The sequence below is a fragment of the Podarcis tiliguerta genome, assembly GCF_965153285.1.
Source record: "Podarcis tiliguerta genome assembly, chromosome: 1".
Taxonomy (NCBI): Eukaryota; Metazoa; Chordata; class Lepidosauria; order Squamata; family Lacertidae; genus Podarcis; species Podarcis tiliguerta.
In genome coordinates, this window is record NC_139534.1 from 13,907,281 (window position 1) to 13,929,745 (window position 22,465).

Sequence of the window (22,465 nt, forward strand, 5' to 3'; positions counted from 1 at the left end):
AAAAAAAACCAGATAAGGTGTTCGGGTTTGTGGGCGTAAGGCGACACTCCCGCCATCTTGAGCGAGGGCGAAGGGGAGCGGAGGTGACGCAACGCCCCGCGCGACCTTTCGCGAGCATGGGCATTCCAGAAAATTCTGGAACCGCGGGGCCCGGGAACCTGCGCAAGGCATAAACGCCGGCGGTGCCTTTGGCGTTTTGAAAGCCGTCCAAGCGCAGAGCGCAGGCGCTCCAAGCGAGAGAGCCCCGCCCGCTCAACCCCCCCCCCCAACGTCTCCTGCTCCCGAGGCGAGGATTGGGCGGGGCGCGAGGGTTATGCCGCCAGGCTGGTTCCCGGGTTCCCTTCCGCGCCAACCTCTCACGTGGGCTCTGGAGAGGGGAGGAGGAAGGGGCGGGGCGGCGGCGGAGGAGAGTCGCGAGAGAGCCGCGCTGCTTCCCAGGCTGTGCGCGTGCGGTCCGAGCCGAGCCCGCTGCCGTTCGTCCTGCAACCGCTTCCAGCCGCCGCCAAAGAGTAAGCGGGCCGGGGGGGGGGCGCCGAAGGAGAGAGGAAAGGAAGAAATTGACCAATGGGAGCGGGGAGGGTCCCTTGCATGAAAACGGGGTTTTCCCTGCCCGCATCTGACCACCCCCCTCCCGGCCGCACGAGGTGGTTTAGTCCCCATAGGGGAAAGAGTAGATGGGCTCAGGGAACTCCTTATGGGGGGGGGGATGGCGACGACGACGCGTGTCTCAGTCCTTGATTTATAAGGGGTAGCGGGAGAGAAGAGTCCATTTATGAGGAGGAAGAAGCGGCCTTTGCAGCAGCCACGCCAAGCCTCTCTTTCAGGCCGAGCGCCTTTCTTGTGTGAATGCGTTCACACGTGTGTTGGGAGATGGGGGGGCGGGACCTGCGAGTCTTCCATGCCGAGGTCCGATCCCCGCTTTGAGGGTTTCCGCTTAGGCTGAACCTCCCTAAATCACAACCTTGCTAGGCTCTCGTGATCGCTTGGCCCTTTTTTGCGTGGGGACCCTGGCACGTGCTCTGACGCCCCTCTGCGACTTCCCTGGTGAAGCTGCTGCGGAAGGAGACCTTCTCGCGTTTTTTCCTCCCATGTTAAAGGTGGGGCAGCTCCCCTCTCTTTCCCACCTCCGCCCTGGGGGGGAAGGTGGGCCAAAGTCAGCCTTCCCCTTGCATTGCAGCGCTGCCCTCCTGGCGGCAGGGGGAGGCCTGGGTCCGCATGACCTTGTGTGCCGACCTGATGGTAGGAAGGAGCACGTGTGGGGGGCAAAGGATACGCTGGGCTTGTTCATTGAACTTTCTTCTTGCCTGTTTTCTCCTCCTGCTGCCTCTTTCCTCTCTCCCACACATTCCATCCCACTCCACCTCCCCGTTTTCTTTCATCGGCTTTTCCTTGATGACCTGAGCAGTTTCCCTATCTCCATTATTCCTGGTATTTGGTTAGTTCAGCATTGTAGTTCCCTCGGCTCCTTTGCATTGAAACTTGACGTCAAGGTAACTAATTGGAATCAATAGGATACCCCTTCCGATTTTTAGGACCGTAGAGTTGGAAGCGTCCCTGTGGATCATCTAGACTAATGCCCTGAAAAAAGCTGCAAGATTGACATTTTCAAAACCAACTGAGCTATCTAGATATGCCCCATTAAACAAGCGTTCGCTCAGTAGTTCTGATCATGTGTATATGTTCTAAAACGCACGTGCACTCTGTTGAAATGAAATCAGTGCTGAAATTATATAATACTTTCTCCCTCAGGATAAATATGTATGCCAGGGTTGTGAAACGTGGTTCCCTCCTGTTGTTACGCTCCTAACATTCATCAACTGGGCAGTGGTTAAGGAGCAGTAGTCCAGCAATATCTGGAGGGCCTTAAGTGTCCTATGCTAGCGTACAGGGTTAATTGGTGTTAGCACATAAAATAATAGAACTTTAGAGTTGCGAGGAACCCCGAGAGTCATCTAGTCCAACCCCCTGCAAGCAGGAATCCTGCCCACAGCTGTTCCTAGGTGGGCTTGACACCTTCTGGTTAACAGGCATTGTGCCACCTGAGGGACCTTCAAATGAGCAACCCGTATGGGTACATATTGCTGCATTGCAGGGGGTTGGACCAGGTTAGGCATAGGCAAACTTGGCCCTCCAGATGTTTTGGGACTATAACCCCCATCATCCCTAGCTAACAGGACCAGTGGTCAGGGATGATGGGAATTGTAGGCCCAGAGCATCTGGAGGGCCTAGTTTGCCTATTCCTGGACTAGATGATCCATTGGGGCCCCTTCCAACTCTGATTCTTATGGCTGTTGCTGGTCATGCATGGCCCCGTAATTCAGTTCCCATTTTTCAAAAGGCAGTGCTTGCATTCAGACAACTTCAGCCACTTTGTGTACCTTCAAGCAATGGTCGCGACTGAGCTCATGGCTACAGGCATGGAATGCTCTCTAGCACGTGGCAGATAAAGCAGTGGTTGTGTTGGCACTGATTTCTTTTAAAATTTCATTCGTTTGCAGAAATGCTCCGTTTACCAACAGTGCTGCGTCAGATAAGGCCGGTGTCCAGAGCACTGGCCCCGCACCTTACGAGATCCTATGCAAAAGAAGTTAAATTTGGAGCAGATGCTAGAGCTCTTATGCTGCAGGGCGTTGACCTTCTTGCTGATGCTGTGGCCGTCACCTTGGGACCAAAGGTAGTGAAATGGCTTTACTTGCTGTTATGCGGAAGCTTGTCCTGAAGGGATGAGCATAGTCCAAAATATATCCTACATGCTTGGGGTACGATCCAGTCAAAATTAAGAGCTTTGGGGTCTGACTGGTTTTGCAGTGAGAAAGGTGAGCATGTGCTTAAATAACCTTCCAATGGAATCATTGGGGCTTAAAAGTGCTTCACTTTGACTGGACCTTGTCCTTTGGGTCCTCTTTAAAATGGTTTGCTAGAGCATTCCTGTGAATTTATTGCCACTGGCATACATACTTGACACAAATTAGAATTTGTTGCCTGGCAAGTAGATGAATGAGATAGTTGGGACATGTTCTTTCATGCATTCTCTCACTTCGTTATTCCTTTGAGCTAAAATCCTCAAAGGTTTCAAGTCCACATGGCAGCTGCATATATAGCTAGTTTGAGAGAGGCAGAATGCACCACTCATTTGCTCTCCTTTTTGCCTTAATGGTGGCTAGACCTTCAGGCAGGACAAGGGGCATCAAGAGGTGTGTGCACAAGGTGGCCTTCATCTGAATTTCTTTTGGGCTTCTAAGGCCAGCCGGGGAAGCAGCAGCAGGGAGTCTCGCTAAGTATCCTAGATGGAACCTTATGCTACAGACATGAATCTTTAGTAATACGTAAAGTATCTCAGTTAACCATTAACAATCCCAAAGCTCTGTCCGTCTTCATTGCAAACACTCACTGCTCTTCAGTCACATGCTCTTCCTGCCTCTCTGCTCCCTACTTTAGTTTCCTACACCTGTGTAACACATTCCCCTGCTCCTTTGTAGTCGCACCATTGTTCACGTATAGCAATCCATAAATGTGCTCATCACTGGTAAAATGTGCTTAAAGTGAGCAAAAGTCCCAACCGTACTCTGGACAGTCGCTATCCTTGACCTCACACTGAGCAGAGAGGCTCAGGAAAAAAACTGGTGATATTTCTTTCGTGAGCTTTTTGGCTCAGCGCAAAGTTAGAAAGTTTCCCACAGCCAGCCCAACTGTGCCATACAATACCTTAGTCAAGCAAGACCTTGTTCCTCAAAGAGTGTCCTTGCCAGCAGTGGGCAGAAAGTTTAGCTGGTTACCAAGACTAATTGGAATTGGTGGACCCTCGTTTTAAGCGGTTCCTCTGATGTCCTCAGAGCTGGTCATTTTTTAATTTTTTACTAATCTGATAAATAGGACAAGGTGATTTGCAGATAAATTCTTAGAAAAAGTTAAAATAAGATACAAGAACAACAGAGTTGAGATATAAAAGCCACATGATAACGAACAGCTAATTTACATTTTGTATTATCTATACCAGCAGTTTAAATGGAACTATTCCTTTACATTCACATTATCTGTGCCCACACTTCCTTACGTAAGATACTGCTGCTGCTGCTGCTGCTGCTGCTGCTGCTGCTCCAACATTCATTGTGGTTCCAAATGCACCATGTGTACGGATAAATAAATGTTATATATTGCTATATAATTATCACAAAATATGCCCCTACAGGCGTTGCAGCCGTGGCTGATGTGCTACTGTTGTGTCAATAGGTGGCAGAGAGGAACAAGCTATGTCTACGCTCAGTGTTCTGCAACCCGTGAGCACTCAGAATGATTAGTAGCTTGACAGGTGCCCCATAAATAAATATCATACATTGAAGTTTTACAAGGGTCCTGTTAGAGCAAAAAAAAAATGTGTTTATGTAGCAGAATGTCCGTCCCACTCGCATGAGCACTAGCTATCCCCATATCTGTTCTAAAAGGTAGAGGGAGCCCCTAAAACAGATTTATTTTTGTGGGGGGGGGGGAGTTCCGTTGTTCAAGTGTAAATACTTCATTCGACATTAGTTGAATGCCTGCTAAAAATATTTTTGTATGTATGTAAAACCTGGAGCTCAGAGCTGGTTCCATGTGTATACCAAGCATCTTGACATAGCTCTCTGCTTACTAAGGGATCATCTGCTGGTGGGAAAGTCTGTAAATGTTAGCCAAAGCCAGATTGTGCATCAACACTGCAAGCCACACAACACATAGTTAAACTAGTGGAACTTGCTGCTGCAGGAAGCAGTGATGACCACCAATTCAGATGGCTTTAAAAGAGGGGTGGACAAATTCATGGGGGAAGAAGGCTATTGATGGCTGCTACCCCCAGTGGTTCTGCTTTGCTACCACAGCTGGAGGTCAATGCTTCCAAATACCAGTTGCGGCAAACCACAGGAAGGGGGAGTACTCTTGTGTTCAGATGCTTATGGGCCTTCCACAGGCAACTGGTTGGCCACTGGGGGGACAGGATGCTTGGCTAGATGGGCCGTTGACCTGATCAAGCAGGCTCTTCTGATCTTCTATAATCATGACATTGTAGAGTTCAGAGGGTCCTCTAGTCCAGTGTTCCCCAACCTTGGGCCTCCAGCTGTTTTTGGACTACAACTCCCATCATCCCTCGCTAGCAAGACCAGTGGTCAAGGATGATGGGAATTGTAGTCCCAAAACAGCTGGAGGCCCAAGGTTGGGGAACACTGCTCTAGCCCAACCCCGCTATGCAGAAATCTTGGTTGAAGCATCCATGACAGATGGCCATCCAGTCTCTGCTTAAAAATCTCCAAGGAAGGAGAGTCCACCACCTTTCAAGGGGGTCTTTTGCACTGTTTACACTTTTGCATATCTGCCTTCCTGGAAGCGTTGCGGCTTGCAGCCTCAGGAAGAAATTACCTTAGTAATCCAGTGTTTCATTGTGCGTGTGTGTGTCGTGTTTTTACAGGGGAGAACAGTAATCATTGAACAGAGCTGGGGAAGCCCTAAGGTGACGAAAGATGGCGTGACAGTAGCCAAGTCAATTGACTTGAAGGACAAGTACAAAAACATTGGAGCCAAGTTAGTTCAGGATGTTGCCAACAATACCAATGAAGAGGCGGGAGACGGTACTACGACCGCGACGGTACTGGCACGTTCGATTGCCAGGGAGGGGTTTGAAATGATCAGTAAAGGAGCGAATCCAGTGGAGATCAGGAGAGGTAATGATGTGGATAACGTTGGCTCAGACCTGCCAATTCCTCTAGTTATCTTCCTTGTTTATCTTGGTACCTATTTATCTACTTGCACTTTGACGTGCTTTTGAACTGCTAGGTGGGCAGGAGCTGGGACCGAGCAACAGGAGCTCACCCCATTGCAGGGATTTGAACAGCCGACCTTCAGATCAGGAAGTCCTAGGCTCTGTGGTCTAACGCACAGTGCCACCTGCGTCCCTTATTATTATTTTCCAATATAGCAACATACAAATTCAACCAACTTGTATAAACAATGGATAAGGAAGGCAGGCCCATTTTATAGTATAGTGGTACCTCGGGTTAAGTACTTAATTCGTTCCGGAGGTCCGTACTTAACCTGAAACTGTTCTTAACCTGAAGCACCACTTTAGTTAATGGGGCCATCGCCGCACTGCCGGAGCACAATTTCTGTTCTCATCCTGAAGCAAAGTTCTTAACCTGAAGCACTATTTCTGTGTTAGCGGAGTCTGTAACCTGAAGCGTATGTAACCCGAGGTACCACTGTATGTACCAATGTTGCAGAAACATTACAAGGTGCTACTTTCGTGAAAAGAAAATGGGAAGTGGGGTGTCTAATTTTCTGGTCATAGATATGCGTACATCCCTTCCTCGTACGCAGGTGTCCAGCGACCCACATCCAGTGGAGCTGTGGGCAAGCTATTAGCGTTAGCTGAGTATCAGCAGGAAGTGAGTGTAGGTATTTGGCATTGCGAAAGCTTCTTTATTTACAGCAGATCAAAACAACAAACATGATTGAATGTGAGCAGCAGCTTCACACACGTCTCCTCTGTCCGAAAGCAGAGAACAAAGAGAGAAATACAAAAGCACATAGAACGGAAGTACAGTGTCTGAGTTCTGCTCCCACACTCCTATCACTATAGAATGTGGATCATGAGATCCAACAGCAATGAAAGAATGAAATTACTAACAATATATTGTGACCCCTGTTAAAGCACATTGGTCAGTGAATTTTTGTACTGTGGTACCTCGCAAGACGAATGCCTCGGAAGACGAAAAACTCGCAAGACGAAAGAGTTTTCCGTTTTCTGAGTTGCTTCGCAAGACTGATTTCCCTATGGGCTTGCTTCGCAAGACGAAACGTCTTGCGCCTTTTTTTAAAAAAACCGCCAATGCATTCCTATGGGAAACCGTCAATACACAGCGATGCCTCGCAAGACGAAAAAACTCGTAGAACGAAAAAACTTCGTCTTGCGAGGCACCACTGTATATTGTTTCTGGTGACCGCTTACGTTACGTGCTGTTTACCGAGCGTAATGGTACCTGGGCCTTTATCGGTCTTTTATAAAAGAGGCACATAAAATGCTTTTGTGGTCTTCTTAAAAGCATGAAACAAGTGTGTTGAGGATCAAGACCCTAAAGGTCTGACTGCATGGCAGGGTAGGAGGGACAGTTGCTGCCCAAAATGAGTAGCGCATGCCTGCAGATAGGCAGTCTTAATAAGCAAATTGCACCTTCATCTCACCTCCTATCTCTGCCTTGTGCTGTCTGGCACTATGAAAGTTGCATTTTTGGTTCTGCCTCCTCTTGCCTTTCTAAGGCAGAGACAGATTTGAGTGAACCTGCACGGCATCAGATTGGTGTTTCCCTAGCTGGTGAAAAGCCCTTGATGCTGGAGGTGGAGGTAACCAATGGCACAATGCCCTGTGTTTTCCTAGGTGAAGAACCCCTCCTAGTGAATGCTTTTTCGGGGAGAAATTCATCATGCAGGAAAGAGGAAGAGGCAGCTCTGTGACATGTGTGGACCCTATCTTCCTGGTGTTTATTTTATTTTTATTTTTTTAAATGATATTTATTAAATTTTTCCACAGATACAAAAACAAAACTGCAAAACAAAAAAATCAAATACCAAATAGACAGAGGAAGAAAAAAAAGAAGAGAAAAAAAAGCAGATACCCAGAAATACATAAAAGAAACCCCCTTCCCCACCCCAGCACCACAAAAATTAGGCAAAAAACATTCAAAACAAAGAAAAAATCCATTTTTCAAATTCCATCTTTCATAACTTAGTTCCTCAGCCTATTCCCACCTCCCTCTTTGTATTCCAGTTATTAATCGAGTCAGCAAATTCCTTCCGACTTTCACTGCTTATTCACTTATTTACCTCCTATCCTCCTGGTGTTTAATGTGATAACTGCATCCCAGCAGTCAGGGATAATGCATTGTATGGTCATTTATAGCCTTTTTGTTGCTCTTGGAGCATAGTAGGATGGTTAACTTTTGTTTGCTGTTGACTGTGTAGATTGTTTAATTGCATAGCTGTACCGTGTTCCCTCAGGGGTGATGCTCGCTGTAGATGCTGTAATTGAGGAATTGAAGAAGTTGTCCAAACCAGTCACAACTCCAGAAGAAATTGCTCAGGTAAATGCTATCTCTTTCGTAAAACAAACATCTTCCTTCTCCCTGCTACTTTTATATCGTGTAGGTGCACCGTTTAAGAGGACTTGCTAAATGTAATATTTCACTCCTTTAACAATATTGTATCTGTGAGAAAATGTTCTAGGCGCTATTCCTTAAATTTGCGTTGTAATGCCTCTTTGACTATGCTTTCAATACTCCAGCCTCTTTTATTTTTTTTAAAAAAGGTAGTATTTGTAGCTAGTTCACGCAGATCTCTCTCTTTTTGTTGGACAGGTTGCTACAATATCTGCAAATGGCGACAAGGAAATTGGCAACATAATCTCTGATGCCATGAAAAAAGTTGGACGAAAAGGTGTTATCACAGTTAAGGTAAGGGTACCTCTAGTAAGGTCTACTTATTGTATGCCAAAATAGGATACTAGCTCATTGTTGAGAAAAAGACCTCATCATTGTAGAAAAAGTGCAACATTATGGGGGAGCCAAAGGTCTAAAACAGAAAATGAAGCAGCTTGTTATGAGATAGGTTGTGCACACAGGGTGCAGCTAATTTCCATGCCCTTTTTTAAAAAAAACAGGACGGAAAAACTTTGAATGATGAATTAGAAATTATTGAAGGCATGAAGTTTGATAGAGGCTACATCTCTCCCTACTTCATTAACACAGCCAAAGGTAAGTTAGAACAAGACTCACACTGCTCGCTTGCCTTAACAGCTTGATTCTGTTGGAATAGACTAAACGCAATTTTAAAAAAAATCTTAGTAATGTGTTCCTTCTTGCCTCAAAATAGAGGTGTCTGCAAATATTAGAGCCCACTCCCTAATTTACAGAATTAGATCTGTGGCACAAGTTGTGCCATCTTTTCTGGCATGTGATGTGGTTTGTACATACGGATAAACACGCAGGGAAAGGTGAGAGCTCCCCATGCCACTCATCAGGAACTTAATCTCACGATCCAAACCTTAATGAACCTCTTAGGGTTCTTTTAAAAAAAAAAAAAAATTATTCCAGTTTTCACAAATACAGAAAAAAAGTTGAAAAAGACAAAATACAGTAGAATAAGAAGAAGAAAAAACAAAAATGAAAATTTAAAAATACATAAAAAACCACCCCTCCACCCCACCAACAAAGAAGGAAACAAAAAACAAAAACGTTTAAAAAGAAAACACTTCCATTTTTCAAGTTCCATCTTTCAATAACTTATTTCCTCGACCTCCTCCCACCTCCCTTTTTGTATTCCAATTATTAATTAGATCAGCAAGTTCTTTCCATCTTTTACTGCTTACTCCCTTATTTGTCTTAATCCATTTAAACCTTATTCTCCCATCAACATCTAGAAAGTTATCCAAACTCCAGTCTAATAGACAAAAAAAAGGAAAAAAAAACCCCTTAAATCTTATACCCTTAAATCCTAATATCTCTTAGGATTCTTAATGGAATACTTTAGGTACGTAGCATGTGTTTGCCCTTTTGTGTGCCGTTGCTGACGAAGCTGCCTCACAAATTATAGGTGCTGGAACTCTCATGCTTGCATTTTATTTGCATACTTGTGAGGAGGCAAATTTGGGTACAGGCAAAAAAAAAAAAAAAAAAAAAAAGATTGCTACTAAAATACGTAAAAAGTGGAATCCAGCTTTAATCTTTCCCACAAGTAGCAAATTATATTTCTCCCAAGCGTCCTTCATTTCAAGCAGCCTAATTTAGAAGGAAGTTGAAAAAGCTTGCTTTGTTTTGACCGTTACACCATTGTTAAAAATTTGGAATCCAGGAATCTTTGATCTGTTGCAGATCACAGAGAGATCTACCAGTAGATCCTGATCTACCTTCTGCCCATCCCTGAATTAAACGGAAATACTGTATGTTACTGGTTTCAGGTAAACAAAACCAGTAACATACAGAATTATGCAAGAATTAATAGTCCTGTTTTTGCATGTCCTTGGGTAGCATTTTAACAGTTCAAAGAAAAGTTGTATGTTAGAGACCACTGAAAGTCTGCTGTAATTGGGCATGTTTTTTGAAGCATTTCAAAGAAGGTGGCTGCATAGTGGCTATGATAGGATTAGAAACTGAGGAATGTTAATATAGTCACAATCTCTTGAGATAGTATTTTGTAATTTATTTCAATAACGTTGCTTTCATCTGTAGGACAGAAATGTGAATTCCAAGATGCTTACGTGTTAATCAGTGAAAAGAAGATTTCTAGTGTTCAGTCCATAGTACCAGCTCTTGAAATTGCCAATAATCACCGCAAGCCTTTAGTTATTATTGCTGAAGATGTTGATGGAGAGGCCCTCAGTACCCTTGTATTAAACAGGTAGGCGTGGAACAAGTATCTGCCTTTATTTTTAACACTTTTGAGTTTAATCCATTTGATCTTCCTTAGTAATCTTGCTGCAGAAAGGGGTAACTGTTGCAGGGTAGGGCAAAAATCTTCGCTCTAATTAGATAAAACATTTTCTTTTTCCAGGTATTGTCTGGTCCAAGAAATTGTACACTTTATAGCCAGATCATAAAGGAAATAAGCCTTATTGATTGAAGTAGGAAGTCCATAAAAGAATACTTAGCGTTGCAGATCTAGTGGGCTTAAACTAGGGGGGGGGGGGGGGATGTTCATCAGTACAGTGGTACCTTAGGTTACAGACTCCACTAACCCAGAAATAGTACCTCCGGTTAAGAACTTTGCTTCAGGAGGAGAACAGAAATCGTGTGGCAGCGGCGGCGGGAGACCCCATTAAATAAAGTGGTGCTTCAGGTTAAGAACAGTTTCAGGTTAAGAACGGACCTACAGAACGAATTAAGTTCTTAACCCGAGGTACCACTGTAGTCTTCAGCCTTTAATATGAAAACAGATTTAAATCCTGACAAATAAACAAACAATGAATAGGAGATCACTTTCGCTGATTTTCAGTTGAGTTTTCAGTGTTGTCAACTATGGAGAGCCTTATTTTACCAGAACACAGTTGTACCATTTCGGAATAAAGACGTGAACAACTAATAACTCGGAGTGCTGACTTTCTCTCCTTTTTTTTCCAGACTGAAGGTTGGCCTACAGGTTGTTGCCGTGAAAGCACCCGGTTTTGGTGACAATAGAAAAAATCAGCTTAAAGATATGGCAGTTGCTACAGGCGGTGCTGTAAGTAAATTTTCATATGTATCTTAAGTATTAACACTAAATAATTTGCATGGAATACTCGTTTACCAATTTTTTGCAGAGCCATAACTGATTATATGTACTTTTCTAACAAAAGACGTTGGATGTTAATCCAGATTGCCGTAGGAACATGGGAACTTTATACAAAGGCAGGCCATTTGGCCACCTAACTCAGTAGTCTTCCTAGTCTTAATAACTCCAACCAACCATCAACAGATGTTTGGGAGATGTTTTCCTGGGGTTCAGGCAGGAATCTTTCCCCTTTTTGCCTGAAGATGTCAAGAGTTGAACCTGACACCTTTTGCATACAAAGCACCTGCTCTACAACTGAGCTACAGATGCGTGCCAGTTTAAAGAAAGCACCACGCACTGATCAGATGAGTCAGGCCTAAGCCATGCTATGCCCTGTTTTTACCGTTGCATACATCATTGGTTGTTCAGTGCTGAACATAGCCCTTCTTTCCAGTCGTAAAAGATTTGCTTAGAAAATAGATAACATTGCCAGTGTAAGCTCTGTGCATTAAGAAACCAATTCAGAATGTGAATGTAACGGGCGGAGACATTTGTAGTGGTTGAACCTAGGTTGCGAGTCCAAATCCGATTCAGCCATGGAACTTGCTGGGTGACTTTGAACCACTTGCCGTCTCTCAGTCTAACCTACCTCAAGGTGCTTGTGGGGATAAGATGCTGAGAGCAAGAGCTTTGTATGCAGCATTGAGGTCCCTGAAGGAAAGGTGGGGCATTACTGCAGAAGTAAATAAAATAAATCAACCAATTTTTGCAAATGTCTAGGAAGCTGTTACTTCCTGTAGGTCACTTTGCAATTACAAGTACAGAAAATCTAGGTGAAGCATTAAGAGTGTTAATAAGCCCATTCACTGAATTTAGTGGGGCTTTCTCTAGTGAGTGTGTTTAGGATGGCATTCCCAATGAAGATGTCCGAATGAAACCAGCTAATCAGTAATTTGAAAAAAGCCGTGGACTTTTTAAAGTATTTAATATTAATCTGTTTCAGGTGTTTGGGGAAGAAGGCTTGACCATCAATGTAGAAGACATTCAACCTCACGACTTTGGTAAAGTTGGAGAAGTCATTGTGACGAAAGATGACTGTTTGCTACTTAAAGGGAAAGGTGACAAAGTACAAATTGAAAAGCGCATTCAGGAAATAGTTGAACAACTGGAGGTTACAACAAGTGAATACGAGAAGGAGAAACTCAATGAACGCTTGGCCAAACTTTCTGACGGAGTAGCTGTACTAAAGGTGAATCTTCGTATTACTATTTTATTTTTATTTATTTATTTTTTTACTACTACTTTTATTTGTTGCTTATTGCATAAAATTATTTTACTATTATATACTACCTTCGAAGTCAAAATGAATCGGTTCTGGAAGTCTGTTCGACTTCCAAAACGTTCTAAAATCAAAACGTGGCTTCTGATTGGCTGCAGGAAGGTCCTGCAGCCAATCAGAAGCCACGGAAAGCCTGTCGGACTTTCGGGTTCCAAAAGAACGTTCGCAAACCGGAACAATCACTTCTGGGTTTGCGGCATTCGGGAGCCAAAACGTACGAATTCCAGGGCGTTCGACAACCAAGGTACGACTATACAGTGGTACCTCGCAAGACGAAAAACTCTCAAGACGAAAGAGTTTTTCGTTTTTTGAGTTGCTTCGTAAGACGAATTTCCCTATGGGCTTGCTTTGCAAGACGAAAACGTCTTGCGCCTTTTTTTTAAAACCGTCAGTGCATTCCTATGGGAAACCGTCAATGCACAGTGGTGCTTCGCAAGACGAAAAAATTCGCAAGACGAAAAAACTCGCAGAACGAATTAATTTCGTCTTGCGAGGCACCACTGTACCGCCCTTCACTCAAGGACCACAGGGCGATTTACAATAATGAAAACACAAACATACACACATGCATAAAATGTTTCTAAGCAGTTTGCAGTTGTTTAAAAAAATACTTTACTGTAGATGTTGTAATTTGTAATATCGGAAGAATACAGTATTACTATTTTATTTACTAAATGCTCACCCAATAATATTATGAAAGAAAAAGTCCTATACCTGCCAACTAAAAGATGATCACCACAGTGACATTCACCGAAAGTAGATCACTGCACAACGATAGCCTTTTTCCCTCAGGTGCAAGGAGCGCTCTCTAGGCTATAAAGTGAGAATAGGAAGCCAGTGGCCCTCCAGATGGTGGTAGATTCTGACCGGCATCAGCCCCAGCTACCCTGGCCAGAATGAGAGTTTTCCCTCATTCCATAGGGAAGGCCATAGACCATCCACCTTCCCCTGCTATAGAGCTGTCTTTGTGACATAACTTTCAGATTAGAGCTCGGAACAGCAGCCTTAAAATAAGATTTCTTTTCTTAGGTTGGAGGAACGAGTGACGTTGAGGTGAATGAGAAGAAGGACAGAGTCACGGACGCCCTCAATGCCACTCGTGCTGCCGTAGAGGAAGGCATCGTTCTAGGAGGTGGCTGTGCGCTGCTTCGGTGCATTCCGGCACTAGATACTTTGACTCCAGCCAATGAAGATCAGAAAATTGGTAGGTGCGCTATACAGTGGTGCCCCGCAAGACGAATGCCTCGCAAGACGGAAAACCCGCTAGACGAAAGGGTTTTCCGTTTTGGAGGTGCTTCGCAAGACATCATCTTGCAAGTTCCTGCGATTTTTTTCCGCTCCCCACCCCTTTTTCTAAGGCACTAAGCTGCTAATAGCCTTTTAGCAGCTAATCCCTTAAGCCTTTAATAGCCGCTAATAGCGCTAATCCGCTAATGGGCTTGCTTCGCAAGACGAAAAAACCGCTAGACGAAGAGACTCGCGGAACGGATTCTTTTCGTCTTGCGAGGCACCACTGTACCTTTCTTGGGGGGTGCAGAGAGTTGAGTGGGCAGGAAACTCCTTTGGCTAACCTGTCTTTGAATTGCTCCTATTGGCTATGTTGGTGGGTGTTGGGAGTCCCTATATCTGGATGCCCTCAAGGTCATCATCCCTTAGAGCAGGGACTGGGAACCTCAGGCTCAGGGGCTGAATATTTCAATTTTAAGGATGCTTCTTGCTTGCCTGAGTAGAAAATGGGGGGGGGGGTGTTGAAACTGGCCTACCATTAGATAACAATTTTATTTACTGCTCTGTCCATCACTGGCATATGTCCAAAAGGTTGTGCAGGCCAAAGGTTTCCCCAACCCTGATGTGGGAGGTGTTAAGATTTTTGAAAGGAACAAAAGGTCTGCTTGTTCTTGCAATCGTCTGGCAAGCGTATGCGCAGGATAGAGAGGATTGCTATAATCTTTGTTGGCTCCCTGGCTGGTAATGGGATTTCAAATGTACCCATTCTGTTGCCAAGACTAGTTTCTGCTAACATCGCTTACCTTTTCCTTTAAGGTATCGAAATTATCAAGAGAACCCTGAAAATTCCAGCAATGACTATTGCCAAAAATGCAGGCGTTGAAGGATCGCTGATAGTTGAGAAAATCATGCAAAGCGCAGCCGATGTTGGCTACGATGCCATGCTTGGCGAGTTCGTAAACATGGTAGAGAAAGGCATCATTGATCCAACGAAGGTAAGTACTCTTATTTCCCAACGGGCCTATCATCTCAACACAATAGATAACGAGCTGTACAAGTGTCTCACTGAAATATATCTTTTATTATTATTATTATTAAGGATTTTCTTGTTTTACAGAAGTACGTGTAATGCCTCGTTGTTTTTTTCCATGTGACATTTATACAAATCCATGTCATTTGTTGAGGCATTAGGGGGAGAAGAAAAGAAAAAAGAAAGGGGGGTGGAGAGAGGGAAGATGGATGGGTGTGGGGTCGCGTGGCGGTGTTTCTATTATGTTTAATGTATGTAGAGTTTGGGGTCAGCGTTGTTTGTGTTGTTCACTTGTGTTCCTTTGGTGGTGGTTGGGGTTGGCCTAGGGTGTGATTGTTTGCTAGTGCTAATACACCCAGGAACCTCACCAAAATGCTGGAGAGGGTGCACCTCCACATGTGGTGGGAGTGTCCCAAAATCCAACTACTCTGGACAACAGCCATACAAGAAATATGTAAAATAACTAAGCAAGTAATAGACATCACCCCAGAATTGGCCCTACTAAACATCTTCCAAGACAACAATGCCCATTTACACCACAAAGAACTCATAACCCACCTATTCTCAGCAGCCAGAAGCATCATAGCCAGACACTGGAGAGACCTGTCAGGAGTAAGTATGGACCAATGGTACCAAATAGTATGGGAAACAGCCCTACTAGAAAAGTTAACTAATACAGTGGTGCCTCGCAAGACGAAAAGAATCCGTTCCGTGAGTCTCTTCGTCTAGCGGTTTTTTCGTCTTGCAAAGCAAGCCCATTAGCGGATTAGCGCTATTAGCGGTTTAGCGGCTATTAAAGGCTTAAGGGATTAGCGGATTAGCTGCTAAAAGGCTATTAGCAGCTTAGTGCCTTAGAAAAAGGGGGTGGGGAGCGGGAAAAAACCCCAGGAATCGCAAGACATTTTCGTCTTGCGAAGCAATCCCATAGAGAAATTCGTCCTGCGAAGCACCTCCAAAACGGAAAACCCTTTCGTCTAGCAGGTTTTCCGTCTTGCGAGGCATTCGTCTTGCGGGGCACCACTGTAAACTGAAACCGACACAGGGACAAACAGAAGAAGACGCCTTCACCCCGGTATGGCTCCCCTTTATCACATACACAGCCCAACAGGACAATGACAATAATCCACCAACAGCATACAAATCAATATGGCTAACCCGATCCAAAACACCCACCCACCTCACTCACACACATAAACAAAGATCACCACAGCCAATCACTGAAATGTATCTTAAACTTCTTTTTTTAGGTGGTAAGGACAGCCTTGATGGATGCAGCAGGTGTTGCTTCCCTTCTGTCTACAGCTGAAGCCGTGGTTACGGAAATCCCTAAAGAGGAGAAGGAAGCTGCCATGGGAGGCATGGGGGCTGGCATGGGAGGTGGTGGCATGTTCTAATGCTCAGCTACAGGGATGTCCCATCATGGAACCACAGTGAGTGACCTGGCAGTTTTAAGCAAAACTTCAGGTCAGGGTGAAACAGGATGGATAGTGACTGCAGAAGGGCCTGTGTTTGAAGAATCACTGTAACAATAGTTACTGGGTTTCAGTTTAGACATGCATCATCGTTTACAGTCATTGTCCATGCCTACAGATAATTTATTTTGTACTTTGAATAAAGACATTTGTACATTCCTGAGACTGGGTGGAAGATCCGTGTACTAATGCTGTGCTCTAAACAGTTCAAGCACTTGCCGTTCTGTTAAAATCAGACTTTTATTGGTGCTTGCTATCACTAGGACATGCAGAAGCCATTGTGTGCAAGACTGAATAAAAATTGTGTACAAAGTAGACAAATATACAATTATGTGACAACTTTATGTAATAAAAGATTGCTCAAAAAGGTATGAAATGTATTCACTTATTCACAACTCAATCCTGTTTTGTATCGGGTATGTGAGCCTGAAAACATTTCTTGGAGTACAGAGCCATTTGCCAATCATCCTTAAACCTTTTTTTTTTCCTTCTAGGAATGGGAGAAACATTAGCCTTAATAGTTCCTTTGCCATCAGCTATATTAATTTTTGCTGGTTTTGCTCAAATTTGGAGGGCCCAAGGTTGTAGTCCTTGTTCTTGCTCAAGATTAAGAGCTATTAAAGTTTAGGCAGCTACAGTCTTTGCTTTATTACTTTAAATTTGTGCAACCCAGTGTATTTAGCATCACTCAGGATAAAATGCCACGGCTTCTCTTGATTATGATGCCTAAACTTTAAAGACTCTTCCTAGTTAAAGGTAGTAATCTTGAAGCCGTTTTAGGAATCTGTTGAAAAGGATACATTTAGCTGCACAGCCAATTATACAACTTTGGAAAATGGCAAAATTCAGTGCTAGCTGTAGAGAGGATTGCCCAAAAACTTGCTTTAGTCTAGACAAAGGGAATAGTATGTTTTTATCCTAGCAAAGTTGTGCTGTAATATACAAACAGATCTGTGAAACTCAAGTCACTTTAAAGTTTGAATTCATGACTCCTTACAGATTTACCTGCTAGAATCTTGTGAAAGCACTTGACAATGTCATACATGTTTATTGATTAAAAGAGCCCTTTATATATTCATTCCACTTACACACTAACTACTAAGTATAGTTACACATACTGAGAAATTTGTCCTCAGAATTATATGTGCTAATTTAAAGCTTTTCCTGAATAGCAAAAATAACTTAAATATGCATTTGAAAGACTAATAACTTAAAACTTGATTCCAATAGTAAATATTAGAAACACTGCAAAACATTAGGCAGTAGACAGTGCTGAGTTTCATAAAAACTGGCAAGAGGAAGAAGGCAATTTTGGTGTAGTTTATAGCTGCCACTCTTTATCAGCACCTTATAATTGCACTTGATTGAAGCTTTATATTATATACATCTGCATCTTACAGGCCTGTGTTGTACAGTAGTATTATACATAATTTTCAAATCCCCATGTAACTAGAAGCCCGCATGGGAGAACACTTCACGTAAAAACACGATGTCCAAGTAGTTTAACACTACTTCCTCCCCTTTTATGTGTGATGCACTTCGTGAAGCATTAGCTCTCGAGGTATGACTGTTTCTGGACCGTACAACTTGGATGCCCTTCTTTCAAATGCTGCAACCATCTGCTTAACGACTTCATCGAAGAACAGTGTGGCAAGCTGAGAATGTAGAAGGGAACGAAACTCAAACGAAATCTGTTAAAACAAAGGGTAAGTTGTGTCAGTCACTCACAAAAAGATGGCTAGGCCCATTCTTTCCTGCATCCATTTCAGCAAAGGACCAAAGAACTTTGTTGGATATATTCAAGGCAATTATGGAATCACAGTAAGTTCCTCTAGGTATTTTCTTCTTGGCTGCATCTTCTCATGATAGCCTCCCTCAGCTTGCAGCTAACGAAACCCCCTTGTACAGAAAAGGTTTTAGCTGTAGCTCTTTGCATTTTGCCTTCCACTAACGCCTTTTCAGTGCATTTTGAATTTAGGTGCCAACAGCCACATACCAATGTAAACACGAAACGTTTCAGTGTGGAGTACGTTTCTCTTTTTGTTTGATTTTCTGTAGTTGGGCAGTCTTCTGAGTTTCCCTCGGGTCTCCTAATTTTTGTGGATGGCATTCCACTTGCATAAGCATCACCACTTAGAGCTGAATTTCATTAATAAAAGAATTTATATAGGCTGAAATTTTAAGATCTGACAAGAAAACAAAACTGCTGCGCACCACCTTTCTGCTGATACAGGAATTAAACCGGTCACTTTTTCAATAAATGAAACAAAAGCAATTCCACTTACTGCCACTGTCATGTTACAACATGTGGTTGCAACCAAAACTACACATTAAGGATATGTGTGAAGTTACTGAGAATGTATGCCTATTAAGGACATGACTCTTAAAGACCCCCTGGACCTCTCACTTCTTTAGGCACCAGGCAAAATGTTCCGCTGTAATCGGGCCTTTGGCCTTTAGATATCTGGCCTTTTAGAAGTGGGTGGGATGCTTTGAATTATATATTTTCCTCTTGGTTTTAATCTGGGTTAATAAATAAAATCAAGCTGTTTATAAGCTGCTCTGAGTGCAGGGTATGCACTTTACAAACCTATGCAGATGTAACACAGGTTGGAAAAGGGATCGTGGAGATCTGAAATTGGGCTCTACATAGCCCCATGGGTTTGGCCAGATCCATTAGATCATTACTATTTATACTTAATGACAATGAAGATCAGATCTCCAAGGAGGCCAATTCCATAAGGATATCCACCATATGAGCAATTAGGTGGAATGGGCAGGGTTGATCCCATTCCCATGCAGATACAGTCCTGTCTTGTCTCCAGCAGAGTCTGCTGTTATCTACTGCCTCTTCAGTCAGTCATGACAAAATCAAATTGAAAACAATGAAACATTAATTAGTAAGCTTTCAAGAGGTTTAGTTACTGTATTCGGGCATGATCCTAAACTAGAAAATATTTTAAAAGTGGAACCCCCCCCCCAAAAGGGGGGGGGGAGTTAATTTGAAAGCTTTTGGCTAGAAATCCCTTAGCACTGAACATTTCCCTCTTCGTACCAGACTATGGTTGCAATGTCTAAAAAACTGCTTGGGATTTATTCTGGTAGAACCACTCAAAAGGTCTGCAGCCAAATCTGCAATTCTATGCAATCATGTACATATGTGAAGGCAGAACTAGAATTATCACAGCAAGCACAAGTTTGTGTGCTGAGATAATTGGGTAGAGCGGGTGAGGGGCACTGATAAGAGTTTTTAAAAACCCTTCACATGCTGATTCTTCCAAGCAGTTTTTCTTAGTTGTAGAGCCCAGCTGGAACACACACTTTTTTGGGGGGTGGGGGACTATCAGCAGGCCAAGATTAGAATTGAGGGCCCTGCTTCAGATCACCTATTTGCAGCTGCAACCACTCTCAATCATCGTATTAGTGTTACAGGTACACGAGGAAAGATGGGGTTACCAATGTAACATTCAATTTCATCCTAAATTTATCTGAGCCAAGAGCAGTTTGTGCAAGTGCTAACTGAACACAACAAAAAATACAGAGTCCACCCAGTTTATTAAGAAGGTTCAACTAATTTGCAGAAAGTATGAAGGATCGGGAAATGCTATAGAATAGCCACATGCTTTTCACTTCCCTTCCTGGCAAGGTTTGAAGATGGTTTGTAAAAATAAGGCTGTTGCTGTTGTTTTAAATGTTGCAAACAGCAGTTACAGACTTTCAGAAGCACCAGAATTGGTGTGACTGAGCGTGCATAGCAACACACATTTATTCTTATTAAACTTTGACAAAAAGTCAGAATACCCAAAGTGAAGGGATAATATGAGACTCTTAATCTCAGGGTTGTGGATTCCAGCCCCACATTGGGCCAAAGATTCCTGCATTCCAGGGGGTTGCACTAGATGATTAGATTTTTAATGTGGAAGAACTAAAAAACAGCCCCTGGATAAATGAACTGTTTGCAACAGTTTGGTTTTCACTAGTTTGAACTTGCATGGCAATTCTCAAACCAATGTAGCTACAAGTAAATTAAACAAATTCTCAAGTTACAGAAATGATCTCATCACACAAACTGTGCTCCTTTTTAAAAAGAGGAACAAAAAAGGAAGCTAGGGAGTTAATGGCAGGTGTTAGCAGAACTTTTGGACAGACTATACTGTTCATTTAAAAGTGCACTGGTTTATTAATAAGTTTATAGACTCCAGGAAGAAATCCATGAAAAATATACTACTTAGGTTTATTTATTATGAGGCCTGTGATATAAAATTTACAATAGTCCTGCTAGGTTAGGCACCGGTGTGACTAGTCTGGATAATTTCATTGCAACCCAGCCAGATGGGTGGGGTAATAACAACATTCAAGGCAGCAACATCAGGATATGAGGAAAAGCCTGTCATTTCACTGAGTGACAGCCAACCTTGGAATTCTCTTGGCAGTGTGTCCTAGAAGAGCTCCCTGCCTTGCAGGCCTTTTTCCACCCGACCTGGGATGGCGAGCCCTGACTGACTCCAGCTAAAAGAGCTGAGGTTGCTAAACAGACTCTTGGGCAGGGGCATGGGTAGGCAAACTAAGGCCTGGGGGCCAGATGCGGCCCAATTGCCTTCTAAATCCAGCCCGCAGACGGTCCGGGAATCTGTGTTTTTACATGAGTAGAATGTGTGCTTTTATTTAAAATGCATCTCTGGGTTATTTGTAGGGCATAGGAATTTGTTCGTATATTTTTTTCAAAATATAATCCGGCCCCCCACAAGGTCTGAGGGACAGTGGACTGGTCCCTTGCTGAAAAGGTTTGCTGGCCCCTGAGCTGGGCTATTGTTTAGGAAGTTTGTTTAGGGTGTGGTTTGTTGCTCTTATTGCTGTTAATTTTTTGTATATTTTACATCTTATGATTTATGAGGAAATGGTTCAGTTTGGTTGTGTACTTCTTGATATTTTATTTATTGTTTATGACTCCTTTTGTTATGTTTGTAATCATGCAATTTTTTTTATGTTGCAAGCCGCCTTGAGCATGGTTTTAATTTCTGAAAGGGAGCGTACACACAAATAAAACGATTGATTGTTCATTGTTTTTGTGCAAGTGGAAATCGGTTCATTCTCCCCCTCTGAAGCCCCTAGCACCTACCCCATCTCAAATCTACTCCTGAAGGTTGGAGGGATCTTCTGGAGAAAATTAAGTTGGGGTGGGACTGCAGGAGGGAGGGAGGGCAATCGCATCATGCTCTCTGGTGTGATGCTGGATCCCACCCTCTGTGAGAGCCCCAAGGCTCCCTCTGAACCATAAGAAAACTACAACCATGAACCATAGGAGTAGGTTCTTGGGACTAACTTTCATCAATGCTATCTGATACATGTTTTCGTGCTCTATATGAACAATATATGGGCAGGGTTGGTTCTACAAGTCCAAGGGGCTTACAGCAGTCAACCCTCTTCCTCTCACTACATGACATACCATTTGGAAACTAAGGGGACTTTCAGAAACATAGTGGAAGGAGGCATGAAAGATCTGCTGTTGAAAGAGGGGAAATCTGCAAGCTCTTTGGTGTGCCCAAAATGGCACTTTGGATCCTGCCCTATGTTGAAACTACAAATCAGTAGTAACAAATGAGAATCCATCTTTCTTCTGAAAAAACAATAAATGAAAAGCAAACTAAGTTTGAATGATAAGCTAGAAACAACACAAACAATGGTGTTGAATTGCTTAGTGAAGGAAAGTGTGATTCAGAGTTTTCCAGTACCCCAAGTGTATTCAAAGCAATTAAGAATCAGCCTTCTTTCATAATATGTAGATAAACACATTTGAAGTGAAGATATTTCACATACCACCCCTAGCAGAAAGAAAACTTTAAAGTTTATAATAATTTATGTTTATATATACACGTTTAAAAGGCATGTTTAGAATTCAGGTCGCTTTGGGTTTCTTTAATTAAAATAAACACAGTTGGGAGCAACACACTGACGGCATTTGCACATTGTATTAAACTGCATTTACAAGTATCAGGTTTGTGCTCCCCTCCTCCCATGGAGTTTGGAAGCTTTCACTTCTCCTTTTGATTACCCACATTGTGGCACACAGGTATTATTAATAAGGGGTGACCTTGAAAGCCAGAACCCCAGGTCTTTTGTACTGGGCCTCAAATC

General features: G+C 43.1%; 2 protein-coding genes across 2 annotated transcripts in view; one reads left to right on the forward strand and one right to left on the reverse strand.

Annotated features, from left to right (window-relative positions):
* The first annotated feature begins 151 nt into the window (after window positions 1-151).
* On the forward strand, window positions 152-16,697 carry HSPD1 (heat shock protein family D (Hsp60) member 1). The gene is made up of 12 exons (XM_083409240.1): window positions 152-509; window positions 2,499-2,674; window positions 5,438-5,690; window positions 8,020-8,102; window positions 8,376-8,471; window positions 8,678-8,771; window positions 10,245-10,413; window positions 11,133-11,232; window positions 12,266-12,511; window positions 13,631-13,805; window positions 14,645-14,823; window positions 16,106-16,697. The coding sequence occupies exons 1-12, from the start codon at window positions 314-316 to the stop codon at window positions 16,250-16,252; spliced, it is 1,914 nt and encodes a 637-aa protein (XP_083265366.1). The 5' UTR covers window positions 152-313; the 3' UTR covers window positions 16,253-16,697.
* COQ10B (coenzyme Q10B) overlaps window positions 16,552-22,465 on the reverse strand; it is a 16,059-nt gene continuing 10,145 nt past the window's right edge. Inside the window, exon 5 of the mRNA XM_083413836.1 lies at window positions 16,552-18,021. Within this exon, the coding sequence (XP_083269962.1) occupies window positions 17,854-18,021 (168 nt within the window). The 3' untranslated portion in view covers window positions 16,552-17,853. The remainder of the gene's footprint in view (window positions 18,022-22,465) is intronic.

Bases quoted from the DNA above. Each gene is read 5' to 3' on its own strand.
- HSPD1 (XM_083409240.1), top strand. From the start codon at position 314: ATGCCGCCAGGCTGGTTCCCGGGTTCCCTTCCGCGCCAACCTCTCACG. The intron at 2,675-5,437 runs GTAGTGAAATGG...GTGTTTTTACAG, and splicing joins CCGTCACCTTGGGACCAAAG to GGGAGAACAGTAATCATTGA. The intron at 14,824-16,105 runs GTAAGTACTCTT...TTCTTTTTTTAG, and splicing joins GCATCATTGATCCAACGAAG to GTGGTAAGGACAGCCTTGAT.